Source organism: Haemorhous mexicanus, chromosome 1, assembly GCF_027477595.1.
Source record: "Haemorhous mexicanus isolate bHaeMex1 chromosome 1, bHaeMex1.pri, whole genome shotgun sequence".
Taxonomy (NCBI): Eukaryota; Metazoa; Chordata; class Aves; order Passeriformes; family Fringillidae; genus Haemorhous; species Haemorhous mexicanus.
Genome location: NC_082341.1, coordinates 84688893 through 84716882, shown reverse-complemented (window position 1 = coordinate 84716882; position 27990 = coordinate 84688893). Strand labels below are relative to the sequence as shown.

The window sequence follows — 27990 nt, the reverse complement described above, 5'->3', positions numbered from 1 at the left end:
TCACATTGCACTGTGGGCCTGGTTGCATCCTGCTATGGGACACGCTGTGCTGCACACTCATTGGTGAGTTTGTGTGGGCTACAGACATCCTGTGGGTGCCATGCCATGAGGAAACCCCACCCTCCCCACACAAAGACAACCCCACAAAAACTGATGCTGCTCAATGGTTTTTATTGGCTGACCGAGGTTAGGGGGCTGGGCCACTTGGCGGTCCAGGGGATATTGTTGGGGGTCCAGAGCTTCACTCTTCATTGAGTCCCTTCTGATGGAGAATGAGAAAAAGGGACTGTGAGCATGAGGAAGTTGTGGGGCAGCCATGGGGCAGCTGTAGGGCAGGGGAAAGTCCCACCTTAGCTCCAATGTCGCGGCTCTTGGCCCGCAGCTTGTTGACCTGGGACTCAGCAATGTCGGCACGCTCCTCTGCCTCATCCAGCTCGTGCTGCGCCTTGCGGAACTTGGCCAGGTTGGAGTTGGCCTGTTCCTCCTGAGGGGGCAGGGACACCAATGAGGCTCCCACACAGCTCTGTCTGGCCTCCAACCACCCTGCCAGCTGTCCCTCCATCCTATCTTCTAATTGCTCCATCTGGCCCACCATGGACCCACCTGTCCTTCCAGACATCCCACCTTCCAGCCACCCAGTCATCTCCTTAACAAACCATCCATCTAACATTCCTTCCATCCATCCATCCATCCATCCATCCATCCATCCATCCATCCATCCATCCATCCATCCATCCATCCATCCATCCATCCACCATCTCCACATCCCACCACCCACCCACTTTCTCCACTTTCTCTTGACCTGCTCTCCTCACGCCCTGATACCCAACCCCTTGACCAATCTAAGGTCCCCTTCTACTCCCCACATCCTCACCACACCCCAATCCCAAAGTGTCCCCTCCTAGGGGGTGGTCCCACTGATGTCCCTCCAATGCTCACCGCCTCCTCTGCCTGTCGCTTGTAGGACTTGACCTTCATTTGGAGCTTGTCTACAAGGTCTTGGAGCCGGACCAGGTTCTTGCGGTCCTCTTCTGTCTGTGAGGTGAGACACATGTGGGTCAGGACATGATCCTACCTGTGCTTTGAATCACCACGAGAGCAGTGAGAGTCAGGAGACCTTAATTATGTTCTTGGGGAGTGGAGTCTCTCTAGATCTGTGGGTGGCCTCAGCCGTGGGGCAGGAAGTGGGTTGTCTCCCTGTGTGAAGGGATCTTCTTGCCCCTGACGAGGTCCCACCTGAGGTCCTGGATCGTGCAGAAACCCCATGGATGCTGGGACACTGAGAGGTGGCCTGGGTGGCTACAATCCAGGCAATATTCTGGGTGCCACTACAGTATCAGACATACACGCAATGGGTGCTCTAGTTTACCCATGTCTCTCTGGCCAGAAGGTCACCCACGTGCTATGTTCATCATGGGACATGAGGCCCTGGGGCCAGAGGGACAGTGGATGATCTCCAGCACCAGCTCAGACCACCCACCTGGTAGCTGAGTTCCTTGACACGGCGCTCTGACTTGCGGAGACCCTTGACACTCTCGGCATGGCGCTTCTGCTCAGCCTCCAGCTCATTCTCCAGCTCCCGCACACGAGCCTCCAGCTTCTGCAGCTGCTTCTTGCCCCCTTTGAGGGCCAGCTGCTCGGCCTCATCCAGCCTCATCTGCAGGTCCTTGATGGTCTGCTCCATGTTCTTCTTCATCCGCTCCAGATGGGCACTGGTGTCCTGCTCCTTCTTCAGCTCCTCTGCCATCATGGCCGCCTGCCCAAGGAGAGAAGCAAGCAGAGAAGGAGGACCAAAGCATGCTCTCCATCATCCTCCAGTGGAAGGTGTCCTAGATGTTGGTCCAACCATGGCACTCACATCAGTGATGGCTTTCTTGGCCTTCTCCTCAGCATTCCTGCACTCCTGGATGGCCTCTTCCACCTCTGTCTGCAGCTGGGAGATGTCGGCCTCCATCTTCTTCTTCTGGTTGATGAGGCTGGTGTTCTGGAATTAGAGGAGAGGATCTCAGGAGGTGTCTCTTGAACTGCTGACCCATCCTTCTTCAACCCCCCAGTACTTAATGACCCCACAACTCCCTCCCAACTCTGCAGGCTTAAAGGATCTGGAGATCTTGATAACTCAACCCATTAGAAGCCCACACCCATGGATGGAGGTGACCTCTATCCTTGCAGGTATGTGATGTCTCACCTGTGAGTGGAGAAGCTGGACCCTCTCACTGGCCTCAATGAGCTCCTGCTCGGCCAACTTGCGGGCCCTCTCAGTCTGTTCCACTACTGCCCGCAGCTCCTCCAGCTCTGACTGGAGGAGGTTGTTTCTCCTCTCCACAATGGCAATATTCTCCTTCAGGTCTTCATTGACCCGTACCATGTCATCCAGCTGCAGTTGGGTGTCCTACAGGCAGCATGGGGGAAGAGGATGAGGGGGTGGTGAGGAAGTGGCTCAAGGTCTACTTTTCTTCCACTCTGGGGTGGTGGGACCAACTACATGTGAACATACTTATGGGTTAGAAGTCTAATGGGTACCTTGAGGCAGCCCTGCAGTGTCTTAACTTGCTTCTGAGCTTCAGCAGCCACGCGGTTGGCATGGCTGAGCTGAATCTCCATCTCATTGAGGTCACCCTCCATCTTCTTCTTCAGCCTCAGGGCCTCGTTGCGGCTCCGGGTCTCAGCATCCAGAGAGGTCTGCAGTGAGTCCACCACCCGCAGGTGGTTGCGCTTGGCCTGCTCCATCTCCTCATCCTTCTCGGCCAGCTTGCGCTCATAGTCTGCCTTGACCTGGTTGAACTCCAGTTGGGCCCTCAGGATCTTTCCCTCCTCATGCTCCAGAGAGGCCTGGTGGAGACACAGAGAAATTAGAGGGCCACAGAGAAGACTAGGACAACGTGGGACTCATGGGGATGTGATTTGGCTCACCTCAGCCTCTTCCAGTGCAGCTTGGAGCTCCAGTTTCTCAGCATCCAGCTGTTTCCGGACTTTCTCCAGTTCATGGATGGTCTTGTGGCTGCCACCCAGCTGCTCCGTCAGGTCCGAGATCTCCTCTGTCCAGATGATAACCCATCAGACTTGGTGGAAAGTGGTGGAATAAAAAAGGTGGGCAGGGAAAGACCACAGTCTCACCTTGGAGGTTCTTGTTTTCCCTCTTTAAAGTCTCTAAGTGATCAAGCGACTCCTCATAGGCATTTTTCAGCTTGAAGAGCTCAGTGCTGAGGGACCTGGCCTCTTTCTGCGATGCTTCCAGCTCCACCTGTGATTCTTCAAACTTCTGCTTCCACTCAGACAAGATCTATGAGGACACCACCTGCTCAGCTGCTGCTTTGCCCATGAATTACCCTCTTTCCATCCTCCTCCTTTCCCCAATACTCTCCTGAAAGGGACTTGAGAGTCTGCTAAAACATGGCCCTTGAAAATTGTTCAGCTTTCTTCCGGACTTCTCCTGCCTTTTCTTAAATCATGGGACCCCTATTTCTGTACCCTCTTCCCACCCTTCTCCTTCTTGGTCCTCCCACCTTGTCAAAGTTTCTCTGCTTCTTGTCCAATGCAGCTGCTGCTGCATTTGACCGCTCCAGGTCTGCCATCAGGTCCTCAATCTCATTTTGCAGACGGTGCTTGGTCTTCTCCAGGGAGGAACACTTGGCATTGACCGCCTCCACTGCCTCCTCAGCCTCCTGCAGCCGCTGGGCCAGCTTCTTCCTGCCGTGGGAGAAAATCTGGCTGTGGTCACCCATGGACCAAGTGGGCCAACTCAAACATTCTTCCACCCTCTGGTTAGCTGACGCTCGGCTCTGGATCTCCTCTACAATCTCCAGATTATTATACGTTCTCTGGATCCTTGTGCTGTTGAGGTCTCCACTCTCCCTTGCCCCATAGAAGCTCCCTTCATGGGGAGATGACTCACTTGGCTTCCTCCAGTTCCTCAGTGCGCTGGATGGCATCTGTCTCATACTTGGTCCTCCACTGTGCCACCTCAGAGTTGGCCTTGGAGAGTGAGCGCTGGAGCTCAGCCTTGGCCTCTGTCTCCTCCTCATACTGCTCCCTCAGAAGGTCACAGTCATGCCGGGCTGACTGCAGGGCATGGGCCAGTGCATTCTTGGCCTGAGAGGGGAGAGAGTTACAAGGTGAGAAGTTGGGTCCATATCAAGTTGAGCTATATTGGCATTCTCCAACTCCAACTGCCTAGTTACCAACCAATCAATCCAACTCAACCCAAGCTAACCCAACCTCCCTGTAACTCACCAGCACTACTGAATTTCTGAGGACCCTCAATTAATTTTTTCCTACTGTGAGGGCAGGCTCCTGATGCACTTCTCAATCCCAAACCAACCACGTCCTTGGCACTGGAAGTGTCTTTCAGCCTCACTGAACCCCCCAACAAAGCCCTACCTTGACTTCTTCCTCTAGCTGCCTCTTGAGGTCCTCCAGCTGTTGCGTGTAGGTGAGTTTCCCTCGTGTCATCTGGTTGATGAAGGCTTCTTTCTCCTCTAGCTGCCTGGAGAGCTCACCTGTCAGGTGGAATGGCAGATAATCAGTTGCAGGACACAGCCCAAAGCACCCCACTGGGCAAGAGTTAGGCAATTTGGTTAGGGAAGAACAAAACCCTCACCATTCTCAGTCTGGAGCTTGGCTCGTTGAGTAGTGAGGTCATTGACCATGCGTTGAGCCTCTTCGGACTTGGTCCGGTGCTCATTCATCTGGTCTTCCATGGTGCGGCACATCTTCTCCAGGTTGGCCTACAAAGAGGAAAGGCAGGAAGATGAAAGGGCACCTTGAGAGGGCAGAGGAAGTGTTGTTCCTTCATGGCTGGAAACCTATTTCCTACCTTGGCCTTTATCAGTTGCTCCATGTTGGAGCCAACATCATCCAGCTCCAGCTTGAGCTCACTCTTCTCCTTCTCCAGCTTCTGCTTGACACGCTGTAAGTTGTCAATCTGCTCGCTGAGCTCGGCCACGCTGTCGGCATGCTTCTTGCGCAGCGCAGCAGCCGTGGCCTCGTGCTGCAGTGTGGCCTCCTCCAGGTCCCGTCGCATCTTCTGGAACTCTGCCTCACGCTTCTTGTTGAGCTCAATCTGCACTGATGTGGCACCACCCGCTTCCTCCAGCCGCTCACTGATCTCCTCCAGCTCCCGTGACAGGTCTGTGCGCAGCTTCTCCACCTTGGCTCTGCCTGTCCGCTCTGCCTCCAACTCCTCCTCCAGCTCCTCAATCCGTGCCTGTGCTCCAGGGATGAACATGTTTTCAGTGGAATTGGTTTCACCCAACTCCTCCACTCAACTTAGCCAATCAAGCTGGAGAGTCTTTAAGTCAATTCAAGTCAACCCAACCAACTGTAGACTCTTCAGCTCAACCCAAACAGCTGTAGACCCTTCACCTCAACCAGTCTTGATCCTATCCAGTTCTTTTCAACCTAATCAAGATCTGAGCTCTCCAGATCAACGTGGCCTTATTTGAAGACACTCCACCTTCCCAAATTACCTTGAGATTCTTGAACTCCACTGGTCTTGAGGTCATTCCAATTGGCCCATTCTAATTGGACTAACGGACAACTCAGCACAAACTTCTCTAAGGACATTGGAATGAACATGACTCAATCCAGGTGGTCTGCTCAGCTCAGATGATTCTACCCAAGATGTTCCTTATACCCTGAGCACTCCAAACCTATTGGTTTAGCTCAGCCCCAATGACACCCAACCTGTGCAGGAGCCCCTGAGTCATTTGAAGACAATAAATGACAGAGGTTCTGGGATAAGGGATATGCCATAGGCTTCCAACCTCATGTGGATGGCATACTGGTTTAGGTCCTTCTCAAAAAGATATGAAGAAGATAATGGGGAGGACCAGTTCCTCCTTCTGCTTGACCCCCCCCAAGCTGAAGCCCGCCTCACCTGAAGTTCTTTGAGCTTCTTCTGGAGCTGGGCTGCAACTGCTTGCTCATCCTCGATTCTGGCATTGAGAGCATTGAGCTCAAAGTCTTTCCTAGGTGTGGGGAGAAACACCAGTAAGTCATTCTTCTGAGTGCTCAACAGAGGTGTTATAGGTAAAGGACAAGCAAGTGTGCAGGCCCTTACTTTTTCAGCCTCTCATCCAGCTGTTGCTTGTCATTCTCCAGGTCCATGATATTCTCCTGAGCCAACTTCAAATCACCTTCCAGCTTCCTTTTGGCCCGTTCCAGGTCCATCCGGACCTTCTTCTCTTGCTCCAGTGAACTCTCCAGCTGCAAGTGAGGAAGAGACACACCCATCAGCCCCCACAAACTCACACTCCAGGAGGGCTTCCACACCCCAAGGGACCAGTTATGTGCCTGTCGTGGACTATACTCACGTCATCCACTTGCTGTTCCAGCTTGACTTTGGCCTTTGTCAATGTGTTGACCTTGTCTTCCTCTGCCTGCAGGTCATCTAGTGCTTGCTGGTGAGATTCTTGCAGGGCCTTCTTCTCCTTTGTTAGCTTGACAATGATCTCATCCAGGCCGGCCATTTCCTCTGTGAGGTTCTTGACCTGCAGAAGGAGAAATATCAGGCCTCCAGCTTGGTACCAGAGGTAGGACATGAGACAGGAGGTTGTTCTTGCTCTCTGTGAAGCTGGGTCTAAGTCAGGAGATGCAGGAAAACACAGCCATCCTTGGTTCTTGATGATGTAATCCAACTGCTCTGCTCTTGGATTATTACAAGCCAACCCAAGCAGTTTTGGGTCTTGATGACCCAACTCATCCAGCCTTGAATTTGGCAGCCCAAACAGCCTTGAATTTGGCAGCCCAAACAGCCTTGATTCTTGGTAACCCAACCCAACGAGCCTTGGGTCTTCACTATACTCTATTCACTTTGGCTTAAGTCAGCTCAGTTCCCCAAAGTCTGAGGTCAAGACATCTTGCCACCCTCACCTTGTTCTCAGTGGCGTGTTTCTCCTTTTCCACCTTGGCCAATGACAACTCCAGGTCATCAATGTCCTTCTTCAGCTCTGAGCATTCATCCTCCAGCTTCCTTTTCTTTGCTGTCAACTCAGCATTCATCTCCTCCTCATCCTCCATCCTCTCAGTCATCTCTTTCACCTTGGCCTCCAGCTGGATCTTGTTCTTGATCAGCTGGTCACAGCGCTCCTCAGCATCAGCCAGGTTGTCTTGCTCCTGGAAGGGATAAGCTTGATTTGATATGAATGATAAAGGAGCATGGGGCCAGGACATCTAGGTCACTCACAGCCTGCACTTGGAGCTGAAGGTCATTTTTCTCCTGCAGCATGGAGACCATCTTCTCCTCTAGCTCCTTCCGCCGGGCTTCTGACTTCTCTAAGGCCTCCTTCAGCCGCCCAAACTCTTCTTTCATGTTCTGTGGGAGGCACAAAGGTGCCACGTAATTCTCATTTCTTCCTTTTTGTCCCCACCTACCACTTCCTCTCTCCATCCACCCACCCACCTTCCCTACATGGCCCTGTCCTACCTGCATCTCTTTCTCTGTCTCAGCACTCTTCAGCAAGGGCTTGATCTTGAAGTAGAGCTTCATCCAAGGCCAGTTCTTCACCCCCATGAAGGCCCTGATGTTCCACTGGATAACCAGCAATGAGTCTCTGGAGAAGCCACATCAAGACGTAGGTCAAAAGGGGCTTCCACTCAACATGTATGCAACACCATCTCCATCTCACCACCTACCTGCGCTCTAGGATCTTCTTGAACTCCTGACGGGACAGGAAACCACGGACTTGGGCCTGCAAGCGGGTCATGATCCGGGCCAGGCGCTCATCCCTCATTTCCTCCAGAAGCCCCAGCAGCCCAGCCTTGAAGAAGACCTTTGAGGAAAGATGAAGATAAGTGCTGCTGGCATTTGAAGGCATGATGGAGGGATGGGTGGTGGTGTGGATGGAGGGAGCTCAGATGGGCAGGTGGACAAGCAGATGATGGGACCATAGAGTCCATCTGGTCCCACCATGAAAACCTTGTGGATGGTGGGACCACCAGAACTGAGACCAATGACCAGTGACCTCACCTTGGTGTGCCCAAATTTGTACTGGTTGTGGTCAATATCAAGGGATCCCAGGAGTTTCTCAGCGCCCTTGCGGCTGTCAATGAACTGCCCCTCAGGGATAGCAGCAGGGTTCAGGATGCGGTACCTGGTGACCAGAGAAGACAGGAAACCTCTGAAATCAATCCCAGTGGGGTTGTCCACGCCATCCCACATTTTCTCCTTTGTGCCTACCGCTGTCGGAAGTCCCCATAGAGGATGCGATTGGGGAAGCCCTTGCGGCAGATGCGGATGCCTTCCAGCACTCCATTGCAGCGAAGCTGGTGCATTACCAGGGGGTTGTTCATCACACCTGGTGGGTCATCAAGACTGGTGAGTCAAGGCCTGCCCCACAGCACTGCTCCCCACCACCACCTTTGGCCAGAGCCCAGCAGTCTCCTCTGGATCAACCCTCAGGGACTGGCTCACCAGGAGACTTGGTCTCATTGGGGATGATGCAGCGGACAAAATGAGGGTGGGTAGACCGCAGGTTGGTCATCAGCTTGTTGAGATTCTCCTAAAAAATGGAGGAGGAGATGATGAAGGGAATGAAGACACCCCCCTCAGCCTGTCCCACCAAGGGTCATCCTTTGCCCTGGGACATGTTTTCCATACCCACACACCCTTGGGTCCACCAATAACCCTTGAACTCTCACCCGATGCAGGGCAGAGACCGTTTGGAAGGAGGAACCTTTCTTCTTAGCTCCTTTCCCCTTCTCCACGGCTGTTGGAGAAGAAGAAAGGATGACATAGGACAGGGACAGGGTGGAAAGAAGGATGCTGAGGAAAGGGGCTCCTCTTACGTGCATCAGCCCCAGCATAGTTGGCGAAGAGATTGGCCAAGAGCTTCAGGGCTGATTTCTGGTAGAGCCCCACCACTGTCTCATTGAGGGGGTCCTTGTTCTTCTGCAGCCACCCAATGATGTTGTAGTCCACTGTGCCAGCATAGTGGACAAGGGCAAAGTGGGCCTCTTGCTTCCCCTTGATGTTTCGTGGCTTCCCAAAGTTGGCCGACTTGCCCAGGTGATTATCAAAGAGCTTGGCCTTGAAGGTCATGTCCGTGGCCTTGGGAAACATGCACTCCTCCTCCAGGATGGACATGATCCCCATGGGCTAGGAAGAAAAGACCTTGTTGGCTACAGTGAACACCAAGTACAACCCAGCTGGCCAAGGAACTTTAGGGTTCTTGCCAAGCTGCAACTCAAAGGGCCCTTCTCCAGCCCCATGAGGCCCTGGGGGAGGTGGTACCTTCTCAATGAGGTCGATGCAGGCCTGGAGGTCCATGCCAAAGTCAATGAACTCCCACTCAATGCCCTCCTTCTTGTATTCCTCCTGCTCCAGCACGAACATGTGGTGGTTGAAAAACTGCTGCAGCTTCTCATTGGTGAAGTTGATGCAGAGCTGCTCGAAGCTGTTGAACTGGGGAAGGAGAGAGGAGATGACCGATGGAGTCAACACAACAACTAATATGTTTGGTGGGGTCAACCTGAGCCCCAACAGGGTCAGCACAAATGAAAACAAAGTCATCTGACCATCCAGTAGGATTAACTCTACATCCAATGGAGTCAACACAACACAGTCAACCAGAGCTTACATCAAAGATTTCAAAGCCAGCAATGTCCAGCACACCAATGAAGTACTGCCTTGGCTGCTTGGTCTCCAGTGAATTGTTGATCCTGGTCACCATCCAGTTGAACATTTTCTCATACACGGCTTTGGCCAAGGCTCCGACAGCATAAATCACCTGCAAGAAGGATGCCCTACCAGTGAGAGGGCCTCTTGGTGTTCTCCTTGCTGGAGATGGCACCATGTCACCCCAAAAGGAGGACTTTTTGGGGATGTCCTACTCACCTGCTGGACATTCTGCCCCTTGGTGACATACTCATTGCCCACCTTGACCCGAGGGTGGCACAACCCCTTGAGAAGATCAGCTGAGTTCAGCCCCATTAGGTAAGCTGACTTGTCTGCCTCTGAGGATGAAGAAGTGAAAATATGAACCTGGAAGGATCATGGAGTTCACCCCAGTTTCCACCTCAACCTTGGCTGGACCCAACCTTCTGTGCCATCTGGTTCTGCCTGCTCTTCCCGTTGTTTCTGCTTGAACTTCATGTTGCCGAAGTGCATGATGGCTCCTGTCAGTTTATAGATGGAGTTCTTCTCCTCTGGAGTGAATCCCAGGACATCAAAGGCACTCTGGGGGGCAAAAATGTGTTTAAGATCTTCTGCAGCCCACAGAGTCACATACACACTGCCTGATGGCCTCTCATCTCACATCCGTGGCCAGGAGCTCCTCTCCATCATCAATGGATGGAACTGTGGTCTCTCCTTGGGAGATGAAGGCATAGTCGTAGGGGTTGTTGGTCACCAGCATCATGTCTGAAAGGAGAAAAAGGGGTTGGGACAGGCAGGTCCCAAAAGGGGTGCAGGATCAGGTATTTATGGGTAGGTTGGGAGCATAGCTCACCCAGCAGCTCTGGCTTCTTATTGGAGAGGATCTGGTAGTAAATGTGGTAGTTTCTTTCAGCCTTCAGCTGGAAGATCACACGGGACTTCTCCAGGAGGTCTGGGATGGGAATGAAGAGAAAATGAATAGAATTTGGGATGAGGAGATAGAGGGTCAGATGGATGAATGGAGGGAGGCTTGAGGATGTAGAAGGATAGATGGATGGTGGCATGAGGAGAAGGATGGACAGGTAGATGAAGAGATAGAGGAAGGCATGGTGGACAACAAGATGTTCTCTCATAGAGCCCTCAATCTACTCACAGGTCTCAATGTCAGCTGATGCCAACTTCCCAGTGGCCCCAAAATGGATCCGGATAAACTTCCCCTGGAAGAATAGTGGAAGGAGGTGGAGGTGGCCACCTTTTCCCAGAACACCCCCAACCCACAGACCCTTCCCCTCGGACTCTACCCCCTAGACTCTTCCTTACAGACACCACCACCAACACTCACAAATCGGGATGAGTTGTCATTCCGGACAGTTTTGGCATTGCCGAAGGCTTCCAAGGCAGGGTTGGCCTGGATGATTTGGTCCTCCAGGGTGCCCTAGATGGAGTGGGACAGTGACAGGGGGATTCTCACAGTAAGGTGCAGGGGATGAAGGGTGCGAGGTTGAAATGGATGGATGGGAGAACACAGCGGTCCATGAAGGTTTTAGTGGGTGGTTGAGTTGATGGACAGGGATGTGGGTTGATGCTATGGGTGGATGGAGGAATGGTTAGTTGGTTGGATGGGGATGGGACAGATGAATGGAAGGTTGGATAGATGGTTGGTTGGTTTGGTTGGTTGGTTGGATTTTTGGGAGTTTGGTTTGGTAATTTTTTGGGTGGTTGATTGTATCATTGGTTGGACAGACAGGCGGCAGAATGTTGGCCACACCCAGGATGTCACCCCCCACCTACTGCCCTTACCTTGCCCGGGGCCCCCGCCTCCTTCTTGCCACGGTCACCGATGGCAGCAATGACAGCAAAGTACTGGATGACCCTCTTGGTGTTCACGGTCTTCCCCGCACCGGATTCTCCGCTGAAGGTAGCCAAGGAGAGCAATGGTTGGATACTGGTGCGATGGTGCTGAGGGTGGGAACTCACTGGGGAGGGATGGATAATGGACCTCCACAGACAAGTCCATGTAGTGATAAAGGGTTGGCCAGTGGGCATGACTTCAAGAGGAAAGGGGAGAGGCTATGTGCTAGGTGGGGGGGTTCTTAGCTGTGAGCAGGGTTAAGACAGCGTTTGCAGATGAGATTACTCACGTGATGAGGATGGATTGGTTCTCCCGATCTGGTGGGACGAGGAGAAGAAACATGAGATTCTGAAGCCCACCTTGGCTCTGCCCCACATCTCCTGCTTCCCAAAAAGGATCGGGGAATACTGTTATGGGGTTCCTGCAGAAGGTCTCTACCTGTTAGCATGTTCTGGTAGGCATTGTCAGAGATGGAGAAGATGTGGGGGGGAGCTTCACTCCGCTTCTTTCCCCGGTAGGCAGCCACCACCTCGGCATTGTAGACAGGCAACCACTTATAGGGGTTGACAGTCACACAGAAGAGCCCTGAGTAAGTCTGGAGAAAGGAGCAGGTGGGTCAGAGTCAGAAGGTGCCACCCCACCAGGTGGTCTAAGGGGTCTGCAGAAGTGACCTCTTGTGACTAGGCAATATTTTGGGTTTAGATGACCCCTGTGGTCTGGAGATGGGACATCTTGGGTGTGGGGGACCAAAGAGGTCTGGAGAGAGGATGTCACAGTTCTGGGTGGCCCATGTGATCTGGAAAAGGGACATCCTGGGTTTTAGTAGCCCAAAGGATCTGGGTGGCTCAAGAGGTGTAAAGAAGGATCATCCCAGTTATAGGTGGACCATGAGATCTGGAGAAGGGACATCTTGCACCTATGTGGCCCAAGGGGTCTACAGAAGGGGCGTCTGAGTTCTAGATGGGGTCTGAAGTATCTCATGGGCTCACAACTCACATAGATCATCCAAGATGCGTAGCGGTCCTTGAGGTTGTAGAGGACGGCAGGCTCGTGGAGGAAAGTCAGCATGGCCATGTCCTCAATCTTGTCGAACTTGGGGGGATTCTGCTGCATGATCTGGTCCTCCTTGACCGTCACTGTCTGCTCAAGGTAAGGAGGACCCCATGGAGCAGGAACACAGGGCAAGGAGTTGCCCCAGTTGTTCCCTCCAAAAGGGCTGGGAGCTGGGCATCTGAGTGTTCACTTGAGAGCCAGAGGAGGTCTAGGTGTCCCTCAAGTGATAAAGAAGATGTTTTGGGGTCTGGGTGTCTCTGGGGTAATAGAGGAGGTTGGATGGGGTCTAGCTGTCCAGTGGGTTCTGGGAAAGGTGGAGTAGGGTCTAGATATTTCCTGGGTTCTAGAGAAGATGCTATGGAATCTGACCATCCAGTGGGTGCTAGAGAAGGCATGTTGGGGTCTAGATGCTTCTTGGGTTCTAGAGAAGGTGGGTTGGGTTCTTTGTGTCCCATGTGGAATAGAGTTGCTATTTTGAGGTTCTGGTGTCCCAGGTGTGGCTGGGGTCCCCCCACCTTGCCGTGTTCGGTCTCAGCAGTGATCTTGGAGCCCTCGCGGCTGACAATGGTGGCCTTGACATATTCCTCCTTTTCATCAGGGACGAAGATGTCCTTCTTCAAGTCGAAGGGGCGGGTCTGGGCAGCCAGCCGTTCCTTCTCCGACTTGCGGAGATAGGGGGCGGCCTCCCCAAATTCAGCCATCTCCACATCAGGCATGGTGGCGCTGGATAAGGCTGGGTGGGGTAGGAAGGATCAGACCCTCCAAGTGCTGCCACTTACCCCCAGTTGACGCCATTGCATCTCTTTCCTTGGTGAACCCACCCCCTGTTCTTCTCCACATCTACCACTTCCTCCTGGTCAACCCAACTCCTTCATTCCTCCCCAGTGCTCCCAGTTTCTCTCCAATGCTCCCACTCCTCCCAGCTAGCCCATCTCAAGTCCATCCTCCATGATTCCATTATCTAGTGTTCCCTCTCAATGCTTTCAGTTCCTCTCCTGTGCTCCCAGTCAGCCCCATCCAAAGTCCATCCTTGGTGATCTCATCTTCTCCCATTCTTCTCCAGTGCTCCCAGTTCCTTTACAGTGCTCCTAGTTCCTGCCAGTCCTCATCTCCATCCCAAGTTCCTTCTTGGAAGCACCAGTGCCCTCCCCAGTGCTCCCTGTTCCTTGCAATGCCTCACACTGCCTGCCCTTTATCCCACCCCAGTGCCTTCCAGTACCCCCCAGTACTCCTGCATCCTTCCCAGTCCTTTCCTGTTCCCTAAAGACCCTCCCAGTATCATCCCAGACCCTCCCAGTCTCCCCAGACACCCCTCAGTTCCTTCCACTACTCAGCCCCACCTCTCTCTGCAGTCTCCGAGTCAGGGGTTGACAGTGCAGACTCAGGGCGGTTCTGGTCCTGTTCCGGGACACAACACCCCCCCCCCCCGCCCTCAGTATGTCCCAGTATATCCCAATATGTCCAATTATATCCCAGCATCCCTCCCCAGCCCTGCCAGTATTTCTCCAGTACACCACCACAGAGACACACAGACACACACACTCACACACACACACACACACACACAGAGAGAGTACTGCTCAGTAAATTCCAGTATACCCCTAGGATTTATCCAGTACCCTCCCTTCCCCCCCAGTATCACTCCAGTCCCTCCCAGTTACCACATAAATTCTCCCAGCATCATCCCAGTCCCACCCTGTTTCCCCACAGATGCTCCCAGTATCAGCCCAGTCTCCTGCAAAGACCCTCCCAGTTCCTTTGTAGATCCTCCCAGTCCCTCCCAGTTCCCTAAAGACCCTCCCAGTATAATCCCAGTCCCTCCCAGTCCCTCCCAGTTCCCCTACAGACCCTCCCAGTATAATCCCAGTCCCTCCCAGTTCTCCCATAGACCCTCCCAGTTCTCCTATAGACCCTCCCAGTTCACCCACTGACCCTCCCAGTTCCCTCCCAGTTCCTCCCTGTTCTTTCCCAGTCCCTTCCAGTTGCCCCTAGTTCCCCCATAACCCCTTCCCAGACCCTCACGGTGCTCCAAGTGCCCCCTGCCCCACCTGCCCCTGGGTCTGCAGGCGCTGGCTGGGGGACCCCCCTTATATCCCCCCCTCCCCCCTGCAGCTGCGTCACCAGGAGCGGGGGGGGGGCATGTACAGACAAGTGACCTCAAGGCCACCTTACTGCCCTATAGGGACACGGTGACCCCTATGGATCTACAGTACACTCCCCAAATCCATAGGGCCCTCCCTCTGCTCTGTAGTCCTACAGGACCTTCACTGCCCCATAGGGTCCAGTGACCTCTATGGACCCATAAAGCTCCACCAGTCCCGTGGGACCCCCATATCTCACACCCACAAGGACCCTATAGCTCCCCCCTACCTCACAGGACCTACTTCCAGCTCCATAGGACTCCCCCAGCCCCATAAGACATCACTCCAGCCCTATAGGACATGCAGAGAACCCTTCTCAGCCCCACAGGATTCCCATTACTTCCTTTCAACAAGATCCCTTTAAGCGTGCACAGCCCCATAGAACCCACTCCCAGGACCCATAGAACCCACTCCCAGGACCCCTCCCCACTCCCATGCTCCTATAGGACCCATATCCAGCCCCACAGGACCTCTAAATATTTCCCTATAGGACCCTCATAATTTCCCCCCCTTACCACAGGCCATTCCCTGCCCTATGGACCTTCCATACATCCCACTCCTAGCCCCACAGAATCCCCACAGGGCTCCTCCAGACCCTTAGGACCCCCCAGACCCATAGGATACCCCACTCTCAGCCCCTATAGGGGCCCCCTCTAACTCCCCTTGCCCTCCACCTCCCCAGTTTATTATGGGATAGATGAGGCAAGGCAAAAGACTCGTCTGGATGCCTGGGTCCCCCTGTGGTGGGGGAGGGGACAGACAGACAAAGGACAGGTGTGACCCCCCCCTTCCCCCTCCAAGGGAGCTAAGGCATCTGTGCCCCTCCTCCCATCCCTTTGTTCCCTCTCCCTCCCCCCACAATGGGATATTTTTGGGACGTCCCCCCCCCACAACCCCTGACATCCGATCAGCTCGTGACGCCAGTGGGGCTGTGGGGCACCTTCACCTCATAACCATATATGGGGCTGGCCCTACAGGTTCCCCTTCCCCCTCTCGACCCCCAAAGCTCACCTAAGAATAGACAGGGACACCCAGGCATTCAGGCCCCATCAATCCCATTAGATGCCCTACAGACGACCAGGTGTCTGAATTTCACCTAATTTTTCTGATTCCCCACGAAGTTTCCTGATTTTTCCCCAGATTTCCTTGGTTTTCCCCTGATTTTCCTACATTTCCATCATTTTGCCCTGAATTTTCCCAAATTTTCCAGATTTTTCCCCAAATGTCTTTATTTTATACTGCAATTTGCCCCAAATTTCTTTGTTTTGCCCTTGATTTCCCCAAATTATGGCCAAATTTTGTTTTCCCCAGTTTCCCCTAATTCTCTCGCTTTGTTAGTTTTCCCTCAATTTCCCCTTATTTCCCTGAATTTCCCCTATTTTTCCTATTCTGACCTTTTGCACCTAAATTTCCTCTTATTCTACCTGTGTTTTCCCTAATCTCCCTTAATTTGCTCCACTACTCCCAAGTTTTTCTTTATTTCCCCTACACTTCCCTAAATTTCCACACATTTTCCCTGATTCCCCTAAGGTATTTCATTTTTTCCAAATTTCCCCATATTTTCCTCAATTCCCTCTCTTTTCCCAAAATTTTCACCAGAATCCCTAATTTTCCCCTAACTGAAATTTATCTCCCAAATTTACCAAATTTTTCATATCTATCTCCTAATTTTTATTACTTTCTCCAGATTTCCCCTAATTCCATCCTACTTTGCCATAATCTTCCCCAATTTTCCCTGATTTCCCTGAATTTCCCCTTTATTTTTTCAAAGTTTCCACAATTTTGTCAATTTCACCCTAACTGCCCCTGATTTCCCCCAACATTTTCATAACTTCTCTTGTTTTTTCCATATTTTACCTAATTTGCTCCAACACTTTATTGGATATGGGGGGAAACATAGCGGCAGGGATGAGGAAAAGGCTCAGGTACTTAATGCCTCCTCAGCTTCAGTCTTTAATAGTAAAAGCACTTGTTCTCAGCATAGCCGGGACCCTGAACTGGAAGACTGGGATGGGAACAAGAACAAGGCCCCCAAAAACCAAGGGCTGTACCACTCAGGCATTTCCCTCTCAGACATTCCCTCCCTGACATCCACTCCTGGTCCTGCAGAAGCTCCTCATACTCCCAGGACAGGTGAGGTCGGCTACTGCCTCTCCCTTGGCTCAACAGCACTTGACTTGAACTTGGTTCTGACTGACAGAGCCAGAGCTTTCCTTGACTTTACTTTTGGCAATTTGGCCTTTTGTGTCTGTCCAGACAAAACCTCTCTGGGCTTCCAACCCCCTCCCGCCCCCAACCACTCTCTAATGACAGGGCTTCCTTTCCTGGTGCTTCCTCAGTGCCAAGAGCAGTCTCATCTATTCCATTCGACTATTTGTGTTCCCTGACCATCACACAGAGCTGTTTCTGTGCTGCCCCATCTGCCACCCTGCCTTCCGTATGTGCCAAGTGCTGCCAGCTGCCAGCAGAGCCACCTCCCACCCACCCCAGCCGTGCTCCCGTGCCCATTTGTATCCCCAGCACAATGGCCTTGCACTCAGTCTGGGGAAAATAAATGGGATCCATTGCCAGATAAAACTGACCCAATACCTGCCCCTCCTTCTTCTCCAGGATCCCTGTGCGACCTGACTCAAGACAGGCAGGAACTGTGGCTCAGGTTCCACAGTGGCCCAGCATCTGCAGCCTGAGGTGAGAAAAAAACTCAAGAGGGCTCCTTCTGAAATGAGGAGGGGAAATGAGCGGCCTTTTCCTCTGTGGTGTGTGACTGCTGACAGAGCAGTGCCACAGAGAACAGACCGCGGCAGCACGTGTAAATACAGACTGCTGAGACTGTTCTTTCTTTACAACACTCCCTTGAGGAGGACTCAAGACATGGATGGAGAGCAAGGTGCGACTAAGGCAACTCTAATTCCCACCATGGCACTCTCTTCCTCTATCAGGAAGTATGAGACAACAGGAAAAGGAAGTGTGGCCATAAACAGGGCCTTTTTCATCAGCACCAACCTTTTGGCTGGCTATGACAGGAAACTAGGGGAGAATACATGCTGGAGAGAGGAAAGAAACTTCTGCAGTGTGCCCTTCCTCACAACTCCAGTAAAGCCTGGGACCCCAGCCTTGTCCAAGCTTGGCAACAGCCTTCCTGCTGCCATCATGGATGGAGTCCTGCACTTCACTCTCAAAAGAAGGGACAGTGGATTTTATTGATACACAAGTGAGTTAACGAAGTTCAGTAGCAAGCGTGACAGTGACTTAACAAGTCTCGAGGTCGGAGCTTCACTCGGCACCTCTCTTAAATTTTTTCTGCAGGGCAATAAAAAGGGAGCAATATAGACATGGGAAGGCAGTTTCTATAAAAACAGCCATGGAAACTACAGGTGGTTAGCTTTCTTCTTTTAAAAGCAGAGTCTCTAGTCGGGCTGCTGTGAGCTCAGAGGCACCCGACAGGTGCCCAGCATTCTTATCCAGTGCACGTCTGCCCAGTCTGAACTCACAGTTCCTGCTGCGGCTGTAGCTCAGGCAGAGACAGGGAATGCTGCAAGGCACAAAGAGCAAGGGAAAGATGCTGCTGTTGCCAAGTGTTTCCTATCAATGACAGTGCTCTCCTGTGCTTTCTTGCATGTTTCCCTCCCTGAACTCTGGTCCTGCCGAATGCCCTGCCCCACTCTCTCTCCTTGCACCAGCCCTGAACTGCTCAGTCCTTTGGGGCACTCTCCAAAATATCCTCTCTGTCCATCGGGGCTCGAAGCAGTTCTGCCCACAGCCAAATTTCTGAAATGGCCCCATGCAGAAGGTTGGGGCAGCAGGGCTCTATTGCTGATCAAAATCAAGACTCAAGTCTTCATGCCAATACAGTGCTTTGCTGAAACCTTCACAGGCCCAGTTCTGCTCAGCACTACTCTCTGTCAGCTGTGTGCAGTGCCATAGACTGTGGGGACACTGCTGTTGGGTCCTGCTGACCTTAGCCTGAATGGCCATGGTGGCCACTGGGTGAGCAGAGGGTGGCCATTCAGAGCCCTGACCACAGGCTGTGAGTGAGACGCACTGTGTGCTCTGACATTGCACCAGCAGAACCAGCCTTGGCCCAAAGAAACCCCAACGACCCACACTGCTGAAGGGGACAAACACAGAAGGAGATGCTGGCCTGGCACACTGCTACCTCCTCTGGAGGCATTCTCCACTAAGCTGTCCCACATGGAAAACACCTGTCAGACACATGCCAAAACTCTCCTTATGCTTGGAACTCGGTCCAAGATGGGGCCAATGCCTCAGGGTGCCTGCTCCTATTTCTGTGGTCACAGTGGCACTACATGGGCTGCAACAGATGGGCATCCCCTACCCTAGAACAGGCTTCTGGTCCTCCAGAAGCTTCTCAGCCTCCTGGGTCAGGTAATGTTGGCTACTGCCTCTCCCTCAGCTTCAGAGAACTGGCTTAGCCCTCCTGCAGAAGTTAAGCCCCCACTTCCTCTGAGGCAGGGGACACTGGCATATCCCTGTTGGCAGATTTTTGCTCTTAGCTGGGCTCCTCTGGTCATAGCAGGAGAAGTGGACCAAGGCAGAAGAGAGCCCTGGGGATATCCTAAAGCAACCCCCTCAGGTGTGACCTGCAGAGAGACTTGTTGAAAAAGAACAGGCAGACACACAACACCAGGGTCACATCTTCAGAGCCTTTGTTTTCCTGCAGGGCAGCAAGGAGGAAAAGCACCTTGAAGCCTTCAGTACCCATGCAGTTGAGCAGCAGAATCAAGAGCAGCAGTAGGGACTGCGGGTCTTGAACGTGGCATCCCTGGCTTGGATCAGCTTGGTCCTGCATAAGCCTGAGTCAGTTGTAGAGTTGTCACCAAGTGTACCAAAGGTCACCTGGAAAAACAGTGTTTGGCACCATTTTGTTAGGGATGAAGGGCTCTGCCTCCAGAGGAGGATAAGGAGCTGCTACAAAAGCTGTGGCCAGACCTCTCATCTGTGGAAGTGGAGAGGAGCTCTTTGGAAGTGGAAGGGACATAATGAACACCCATTGTTCCTGTCACCATCCCATTGGTACGTGAGCTGTTGTTGTTCTCCTCTCCATCTCAAGAGAAGGGTCAACCTAGTGGCCTTACAGTTCAACAGCCAACAGGGATTGTGTTCCACCTCTCCAGCAGCATTTCTTTACTCATTTGAAGTTTGTCAATGACCCCAAACTGAGTGGGGAAGTGGATCTTTTGGAAAGGAGAGACGCCCTGCAGGAACACCTGGATAGGCTGGAAGAATGGGCTAGCAAGAACTTGATGAAGTTCAGCAAGGACAAATGTAAGGTCTTGCACCTGGGCAAATATGAACTAGGAGTGCAGCACAGGCTGGGATCCACCTGGGTGGAGAGCAGCTACCTGGGAAGGAACCTGGGAGGCCTGGTAGACAAGCAGCTAAATATGGGTGAATAGTGCAGAGAAAGTTAACAGTTGATGCTGAGTTACATCAAAAATTATGTCACCAGCGGAGGCAGAGGAGTCATTACCCCATTCAATACAGCACTCATCAGCCACATCTGTAATACTGGTCAGTTTTGGTCCCCAGTATGCAAAACAGATGTGGATGGGCTGGGGAGGGTCCAGAGAAGATGACCCAATGACTGGAAAGCCTGACATATGGAGAGAGGCTAGGTTTGTTCAGTGGGAAGTAGGATTGTTCAGCTTTGAGAAAAAGAGGCTTATGGGACACTTTATTACCACGTTCTATTATTTGAAGGGTGGCCACAAAGATGATGGAGATTCTATATTTACAAGAATCCCATGGAAAGGATGAGGGGTAATGTGTAAAAGTTATTCCTGGGGGAATTCTGTTTCACCACAAGAAGAACATTTTTCCCAGTGAGGACAATCAGCCACTGGAATTATCTCCCCCGGGAAGCAGTAGATTCCCCAACACTGGATATATTTAAGATCCAGCTGGGCAAAGTGCCTGGGCCATCTTGCCTAGACAATGCTTTGACAAGAAAGGTTGGATCGTCCAGCCTGTCATTCTCCGGTTCTATGATTCTATGACATATAGCAGAAGCAGATAGGGAGCAATTTGCTTCCACCTGGCATGAATTCCACTATATACATTTGCTCCTTTTGTTCACATTTTAATCAGTCTGACCACTGCTGTTTTGTCAGAAAAACTGGAAGCATTCCCATTGCCACAGGAGGTCACTGTTGGGCAGCGTATGTGTGCATGTGGCAGTGATAAGCACTGTCATTCCGCTTTTGAAAAGAAGCTGTTACTAGCTTACAAAGGACTGGCAGAGACTGAGCCCTTGACCCAGGGAAGGAGCATAAATTGCATTGCCAACATCTATTCTTAAAGCTATGCTGGCTGTTAGACCTTTAGGTGTAGCATGTTAGACCCCTGTACAGTGTTTTGCCTCCAGGTTTTGTTACACAGCCAGTGACACGAGGTACAGTCAGGTAGCTTTTAATATAAATTAATGCAGGAATGTTGTCTTGGGCATGGAGTTAAGTGGACTTTGCACTAGGTTGACCTCAGAGCGGTGGCGTAGGAGAAAGATGAAGCCGGTTGTTTAAAAAAATGGTGTCACTAATTAGGAAATAAATTTATCAGAGGCCATGCAAGTTTTAAAATCCTAACAGACATCAACTGGTAGTCACTGTATAAAAGTTTTGAACCATCTTCTGTGCTGAAGCAACGGAAGCAGGATGCTTTGAACACCTCAGTGTGGCATCCAGGACATTAGGCAAGAATTCACCACTGTTGCTCTGAAAATGCTGGGTTACTTTGCAGTGGGTTTGAGGAAAAGGAACATAGCAAATGGAAGTGAAATTTATCATTACAGAGTAAATACAGTCTAAGTCATAGGTCTTCCCATTCCCAAGGATACACTGATATCCTGGACATGCGAGTGAAATGTATTTTTTTGCTGTGGAAAGTGTCCATCCAGCAAGTACAGTACCTATTTTTTGGAACTACATTAACACTACCTGTGGTGGGGTGTTATCACCAGGGAGAATATTGACAATATCTAGAAAGTCAGTATCCTTCATATATCTAACAAGCCTGACCCTTCATTGGGAATTCTCAGATTCTGTTACAGAAATGTTGATGCACAATGCAACAATCAGGCACACATTTGGATGATGGTATAATCAAGCACACCTTTTCCATAGCATAAGCTAAGATGCCCAGTATATTCAAAACCCACTAGTGAGGTAGTGTAATATATGATAGAGATAATTCATGCTTTGTAACTGTATAAAAATCATAAAGATCCAACCATGCCTCTGACCCCCATGGCCAGAAGCAGGGCTTTCCTCTCTATTCAAAAGATTTCCCGGACTGGCCCAGATAAAATCATGGCTATTAACGAATGAATGAGTCCTTCCCGGGCGATCACCGACCATCTCCCAGGAATGTCCAGAACTTTCACAGAACGCACCTGGAAGAGATTACATTGAGGAACAGCGACATCTTGGCTACAACTGAAAAGACCATTTCGAGGAGCCCAGACAGCCATCCAAACCTATGGACTGACATTTGTCCGGGACTGCATCTGTAGAGTTCCCGTTATACACATGTAGGAACGTACAGAAATCTTAGGTCATTTCTGCTCCAGGCAGAATAAACTGTATATAAGCTGGCTACCTGGAGCAGTTGGGGTGACACTCTGGGGAGACGCTGACACTACGTCGGTTCGACCCAAGTTCACCCAGCATCAAAGTCCGGGGTTGACACTGTCTGGGCTGTGGCAGTTTTATAATATTCTATTTTTGGTTGTCGATCTAGTAAATTTATAAAAAATTTTTTATAAATTTGGCTGCCGATTTGATCATTTACAACAGTAGCAAGAAACAGATATCTGTCTGACTGCCTATACCCTACATTTGTTGAAAGATCTCTCCCAGAATCTGGCAACCTGGACTTGTGTGGAGAAATTAATACATTATGAAGGACCCTCCGAAACAATCACGACACTATTGAAGCTCCTGCTCTTCTGTGTAACTTTTTCCTCTTGCACAGTTGTACGTGTGTGAAATAACAGACAACACAACAAGGGATGGTGATGCCTGCTGGGAAACAGAACCATTAGAATTCATTTTAAGTCTGTGAGCCAACTAGCCATTAAGATTGTGTACCACAGGGGGCAGTACAAAATTTGAAATTTCCCTGGTTCCCATTCCCACTATTACAGCAGCAATAGTTAGTCAAGGATTTCCAAAAAGATTTGCTATTTTTACCTCTGAAGTTTTTGGATGTTCCATTCGGGTTTGATGGGACAACATTAGCTCAAGTATAATCCCATTGCTCATAATGGATAGTACTTGTATGTGAACAATGGTGCTGTCCCACCAGAACATCTGCAAAGTTAGGAATCTTTCTGGAGGATTAGGAACAGATTGGGCACAGGAGCATTGAACTCTATCAGTTCAGAAATCGTTAATAATTAAGTATCTAGTCTAGGACTATTAAGCAGACAAGCTGTAATTGAACAGACCCTGGATATAATAAATGGCAAGGATGCAACTACCGACATCTTGATAATTAGCCAAAACCCTTGGAGAAAATTCCAGAAGATTTTCAAGGAAATGCATGCTGTTGTTCACAAATCTGTTTCAAATTTCACCAGTGCCATTGATTGTGTTGTGATGCAAACCTTTATTATAAATTAATACAGAGTGCAAGCCCTTTGGATACATAATGGGAATCTTGTGATGTTAGGGACCCAGTTATTTGGATTGATGCCAGTATCATAACTTCCATTTATCAAAGCTTAGGAGTAGCAAGCAAAAGCAGTCTGTTGGGTAGATTTGTTTAGCACCACACCATAAGTAGGGAAGGTGAAAATGAACCCATTTACACACCCTATTCCCTCTTATGAGATAGAATGTGGCTGTGAGTTCAAGGGGCCAAATGCATGGATAACAAAGGTAACCCAATCAATACACATCAATGTAAAATGGGGAAAGCACTAACGGTACTGTCTTGGGCATTTAGAGCTACAAGGCCCTTGTACAAATAATATGGCCTCAAGGAACTGCTGTTTAGGCTAAGTGTGTGATCACTGCATGGTTGTACTCAAGGAAAAAATGGGGTTCTATATGCATTTGGTTTGCTTTGTGATGTTTTCTGTAATGACAGGATCGCTTTATAGGAACTAAAAATCTAATTCCTGTTTTTACTGCTGGAATACTATCTTACAACTTGGACAGGACCCTTAGGAATATTGTGAGACATGATACGTTCTCAAACTGAAGAATTGAAAATTTTAATCAACACATATAAGAAAACAATTGCTTATCAAAAATAAATGACTGCTTGTGCACTGACCAGACTGTCAAGACTGTATCAGGAATTGAAAAAACTACTAAATATCATTGGTATGAGATTTTTGTGGATTGTGCACCATCTGCAATTGGCATATTGCATCTTAGGTTGAAACTCAGGATCATTGTATTTTTTTTTCTGTATTTTTTAATGCATCCAGAGTTAGTGCTAACATCATGCTGAAAGCATATTACCTAATAATAAACTGTGATGCTAGACTTTCCAATGGAAATGGGCTTTCCAATGCTCAAAGCTTTGCCCTACCCTCACTCACAGTGAGGCAGGAAGAGTAGCAGTACCCCACACACTGCAGCGTGGGACTTAGCAGACTTTTTGCCAATACTTAAGTGCTGGAGTGTGGGTGATTACTTGACTCCTGCACAGGTTTTGGCCCAACACTCAGCTCATGCTAAAGCCTGGTGTAGGGCAGTAGAAGTACTACTACGCTAAAGTGAGAGCAACACAGTTACTGGCTGAGAGACTGAGTTTGTGAGCTATTGCCTTTGTCAGCTAATGAATTTGTGAATTAGTAAAAATATTAATTGGGGACTTTTCAACTAGATGAGTCTGCTGAGAGAGGACTGGGCTCTTGTTTGATTTTTACCTAATGAGGTAATGAAGTGCAGATTGGCACACAAGAGAGCATTGTCCTTTAAATTTGAGAGATCCAAATGAACTCTGGCATGCATGTAATTCAGAATCTGCTACGTGACTTTGCTGGCAGTCCATGACTGTTCGTTCCTTTAGCAAGGGATAGGTTTTCATTCACTTGAAAGCATTCAACTGCTTTCTGTCCCCTAAGTATTGCTTAGCTATAACAGGACAGAAATATTTATAGGGAGCTGATACCTGTAACAGTACTGTGAAAATTGTCATTGTATGTTGACAACAAAAGAAAACTTATTTCTAGTTTTGTCAAGCTCTGATGACAAGCTATGGTTTGTTTCCTTCTTTCTATACTCCCATAAAATTAAAGATAGCAATTTATTGGTGCAGGGAGAAAAGAGAAAAGATGAGAGGAATGGAAGAGCTTTGCATTTCTTAGCTTCATTTCCTATTTTTGTGCTGGGCGGCTCACTGAGATATCAGCTTTCACTGAACAAAAAAATTCCTTCCTCTGAGAGACTGGAGTCATGCCATCATACTGCTTCTTGCTTGACAAGTGTATATTAACTTAAATGGTTTGTTTCATCCGCTCCTTATGGTGCTTTTGTATTAACACCAAGTGATGAGTAAGAAAGGTCTCTTTTCTTTCTTATTCCAACTTTAGAAGTCACGATCACAGACACATTGTAGGGTAATAAGGTATATAATTTTTACATGTTTTTTTCCTATCAAAAAGAATTAAAGATATGTTCTAAACAACATACTTTCAATAGAAACACTACAGAAAAACATAGTTAAACTTCATTTTCCATACATGTGTCTCTTTCTTTCCTGCAACAGCCTTTATGTATTTTTTCAAATTATTTGCAACAGGCAAGCTTTCCCCCCTCCTAGAATTAATTTGACAGTATCATTGGGATTTATACCAGGAAGTGATTGCCCCTGAGCCAGGAGCAATTGCAAAAACTTACATTTTAAAAATTGTGCTCCAACACTTTTTTCAGATCATCCTGGATAAGTCAGAAATGCTGACAGGACAGGAGGGCTGATGCTGGTCTTTAGTCAAAGAAAAAATTTTAAAAGACTATAAATACGTTGCCTTCACAGAGTCAAGGCCCACCCCAGCTCCTTGAAATAGAAATTAAGGGTGGGACAGAGTGCGACAGGGTGGTACAGGGCAGCAGCCTGGTCAGGACAAAAAGAAGAACAACAAGCTGTGCCAAGAAATGGAAAACACAGGGAAAAAGGTGATCTGTTCTATTCATCACCCCAGGTAGTATTTTTCCTATATCACAAACTGTAACTGTAGTCAAGGAATAGGAAAAGTGGGAAAGAAGGGGTGATTCCTGCACTGGTGGAAACCATTGCCAATGGGAGCCCACCACAACAAGGGCATTGGTGTTTGAGACAAGGCCATGGCCACAGCAGCCTGAGGAAGGCAAGGGGAGGTGCTGCCTGGGCAGCTGAGTGAAGGCTTGCACTGTTCTGGGAAAGGGCCACAGACCCGCAGAGAGGAGCCACAGCAATGCCGCTCACTCAGGCACTGCTGGTCTGAGTGAGTGGCACTGCTGTGGCTCCTCTCTGCAGGTGGAGCAGCCACAGGCTCTTTGGGAGAGCTGGGCTGATTTGTAACCCCAAATCTGATTTAAAACACCAGAGATGCAGCTCTTTCTCTTACCATTCAGCCATCAGGCTGTTTCTCATCTACAACCACATCATGCTAGCCACATGTTTGTTTCCTCCAAAGACACACCTGGGCAGCAGGAAGCTCATGTTGAACAGTATTGGTCACCAGGGATTAGGTAATGCTCAGCTGTGAGGGACCAGAGTAGGAGCATTGAACAGCTGAGAGCCCTCTGCAGTGACCTCTTTTATCACAACAACTTTGTTCAATAGTGTGGATATTGAAATAAAGCTGACTCATAGCAGGGGCAGCTTTTGCTGGGTGAGGCTCCCTGGCAGCAGGTGCTTGTAAGAAGGTTTTCACCCACAGCTTTTTATCTGTAAAGAAATTGCAGATGGCACCTGGAACAAGATGATGCTTGTCAGTATTCAGATTGTACCTCAACTACACTTTTTGTGATGCAAGATTAGTCATTTTCTGCTCAATTTTTTTCCTTTTAAATGAAGATTCCAAATCTCTCTTTTGTTTCAGCTGCTGTAGATTTTAACTGCACAACAGGAAATCATCTGGGAGTGGTCTACTGTTCTTTTGGTTAAAAGATTCAGGCAAAAAAAATTTAAGTCATAGAAAAACTATCAGATATAAGGATATGTCTGTTTTTGGTTTGAACAAGAGCAAGAACTAAACTTTCTGTGCAGCTTTAAAATCTGGGCCTTCTGCTCAATACACAAAGTTTCTGTACATTAACATTTTCCTTTTTCTTCTGTCTATGCAAGTTAGTCCAATAAAAAATAAACCACCTTCTCCTGGTTGTCAAGAAGTTTTCATTTTTTGACTAGTACCCAACTACCAAGTTCCCCAGGAATTGGTTTTGGGTTGCATCTACAAAACACATACAGCATTTACTTATCACCCCTAAAAGCCTGGGGAAATGGACATAAATCCAAAATTTCTCAAGATTATCTCAAAGGAAACTAGAAATTTGAAAGGCTTATAAAGCTTGCTTGAAGCTGCTGTTGGCCACCTTTGTTTTGAGTGAAACTGAGCCTGCCTGCCCTGAAGGAGTGATCTGGACATGGGATTCTCTCCAGGAAACACATTTATAAAAAATGTAATGATAAGTGCTGTCAGAGTTCTGAAATATTTGTAATGAATCATTCATTGCTACATATCGGCCTCCTCTTCTCCCACTGAGTCATAATTTTCAGTAGGAGTAAGCATGGGCAAAATGAAATTTTATCATCCCCTTTTGCCTTTCTCTGACGACTGGTCTACTGAACATCAGAGTTAATTAAAAGGCTGCTAGCAGGAATTGAATTTGGTGATATAAAAAAGGCAACTATCATCAGCTTCAGTGGTAATTTTAATAAGGAGAACGTACAGGAAAGGCTCTCAGTGCCAGATACAATATATGGATAAATCTCAGGGTGTCACAGTTCAAAACTACAGATGAGAAAACATCTCTTCGGTTGCTAGCTAAACTTGAAAACACTTGAAATTCACTAGTCATGTCCCAGAGAAGTTTCAAGGTTCTATATATCCTACAACTGAAGTTCTGCATCTGCTGGAATATCTCTTGGCTGAAACTGGAAAGAACAGCAGTGCAATCCCAAGCTATGCCCAGTTTTCCCTTGGACAGTGGTGTCGGTGACCATCCTTCTGTCATGAACCTGTGCTTCAACCACATAAGTAGCCAGTCTTAGAGCTGCAGGGAGAAGGTGAATTCCATAGGTGCCTTTGTATTACCAGATGATAATGCCAAACTCGTGGAGCCAAGAGGACAAGAAGTAAGAACAGTCTGGATTCTGTGTATCTCTAAGATAAT

The 27990-nt window shown here is 49.4% G+C and overlaps 1 protein-coding gene across 1 annotated transcript; it reads right to left on the bottom strand.

Moving 5' to 3' along the window:
• Positions 1 to 151: 151 nt before the first annotated feature.
• Positions 152 to 13921, bottom strand: LOC132331636 (myosin-7). The gene is made up of 40 exons (XM_059855219.1): positions 13841 to 13921; positions 13016 to 13233; positions 12444 to 12587; positions 11886 to 12042; positions 11737 to 11764; positions 11396 to 11507; positions 10938 to 11030; positions 10749 to 10812; positions 10449 to 10547; positions 10257 to 10360; positions 10039 to 10177; positions 9836 to 9954; positions 9579 to 9728; positions 9233 to 9403; positions 8788 to 9097; positions 8641 to 8708; positions 8414 to 8501; positions 8180 to 8297; positions 7970 to 8093; positions 7636 to 7772; positions 7427 to 7553; positions 7187 to 7315; positions 6874 to 7116; positions 6315 to 6491; positions 6062 to 6207; positions 5879 to 5969; positions 4817 to 5206; positions 4601 to 4727; positions 4381 to 4499; positions 3896 to 4092; positions 3507 to 3690; positions 3118 to 3283; positions 2914 to 3038; positions 2524 to 2832; positions 2189 to 2392; positions 1859 to 1984; positions 1481 to 1756; positions 940 to 1035; positions 350 to 484; positions 152 to 262 (listed from the first exon to the last, which is right to left on the bottom strand). Exons 2-40 carry the CDS (start codon positions 13214 to 13216, stop codon positions 242 to 244), a joined length of 5814 nt encoding a protein of 1937 aa, XP_059711202.1. The 5' UTR covers positions 13217 to 13233; positions 13841 to 13921; the 3' UTR covers positions 152 to 241.
• Positions 13922 to 27990: the final 14069 nt, after the last annotated feature.

What these genes read in the sequence shown, in the direction of transcription:
- LOC132331636 (XM_059855219.1), bottom strand. Translation starts at nt 13,216, where the DNA reads ATGCCTGATGTGGAGATGGCTGAATTTGGGGAGGCCGCCCCCTATCTC. An exon ending in AAGAAGATCCTAGAGCGCAG is followed by an intron (nt 7,554 to 7,635) that starts GTAGGTGGTGAG and finishes TGGCTTCTCCAG; the next exon opens with AGACTCATTGCTGGTTATCC. An exon ending in AGCTAGAGGAAGAAGTCAAG is followed by an intron (nt 4,093 to 4,380) that starts GTAGGGCTTTGT and finishes CTCCCCTCTCAG; the next exon opens with GCCAAGAATGCACTGGCCCA.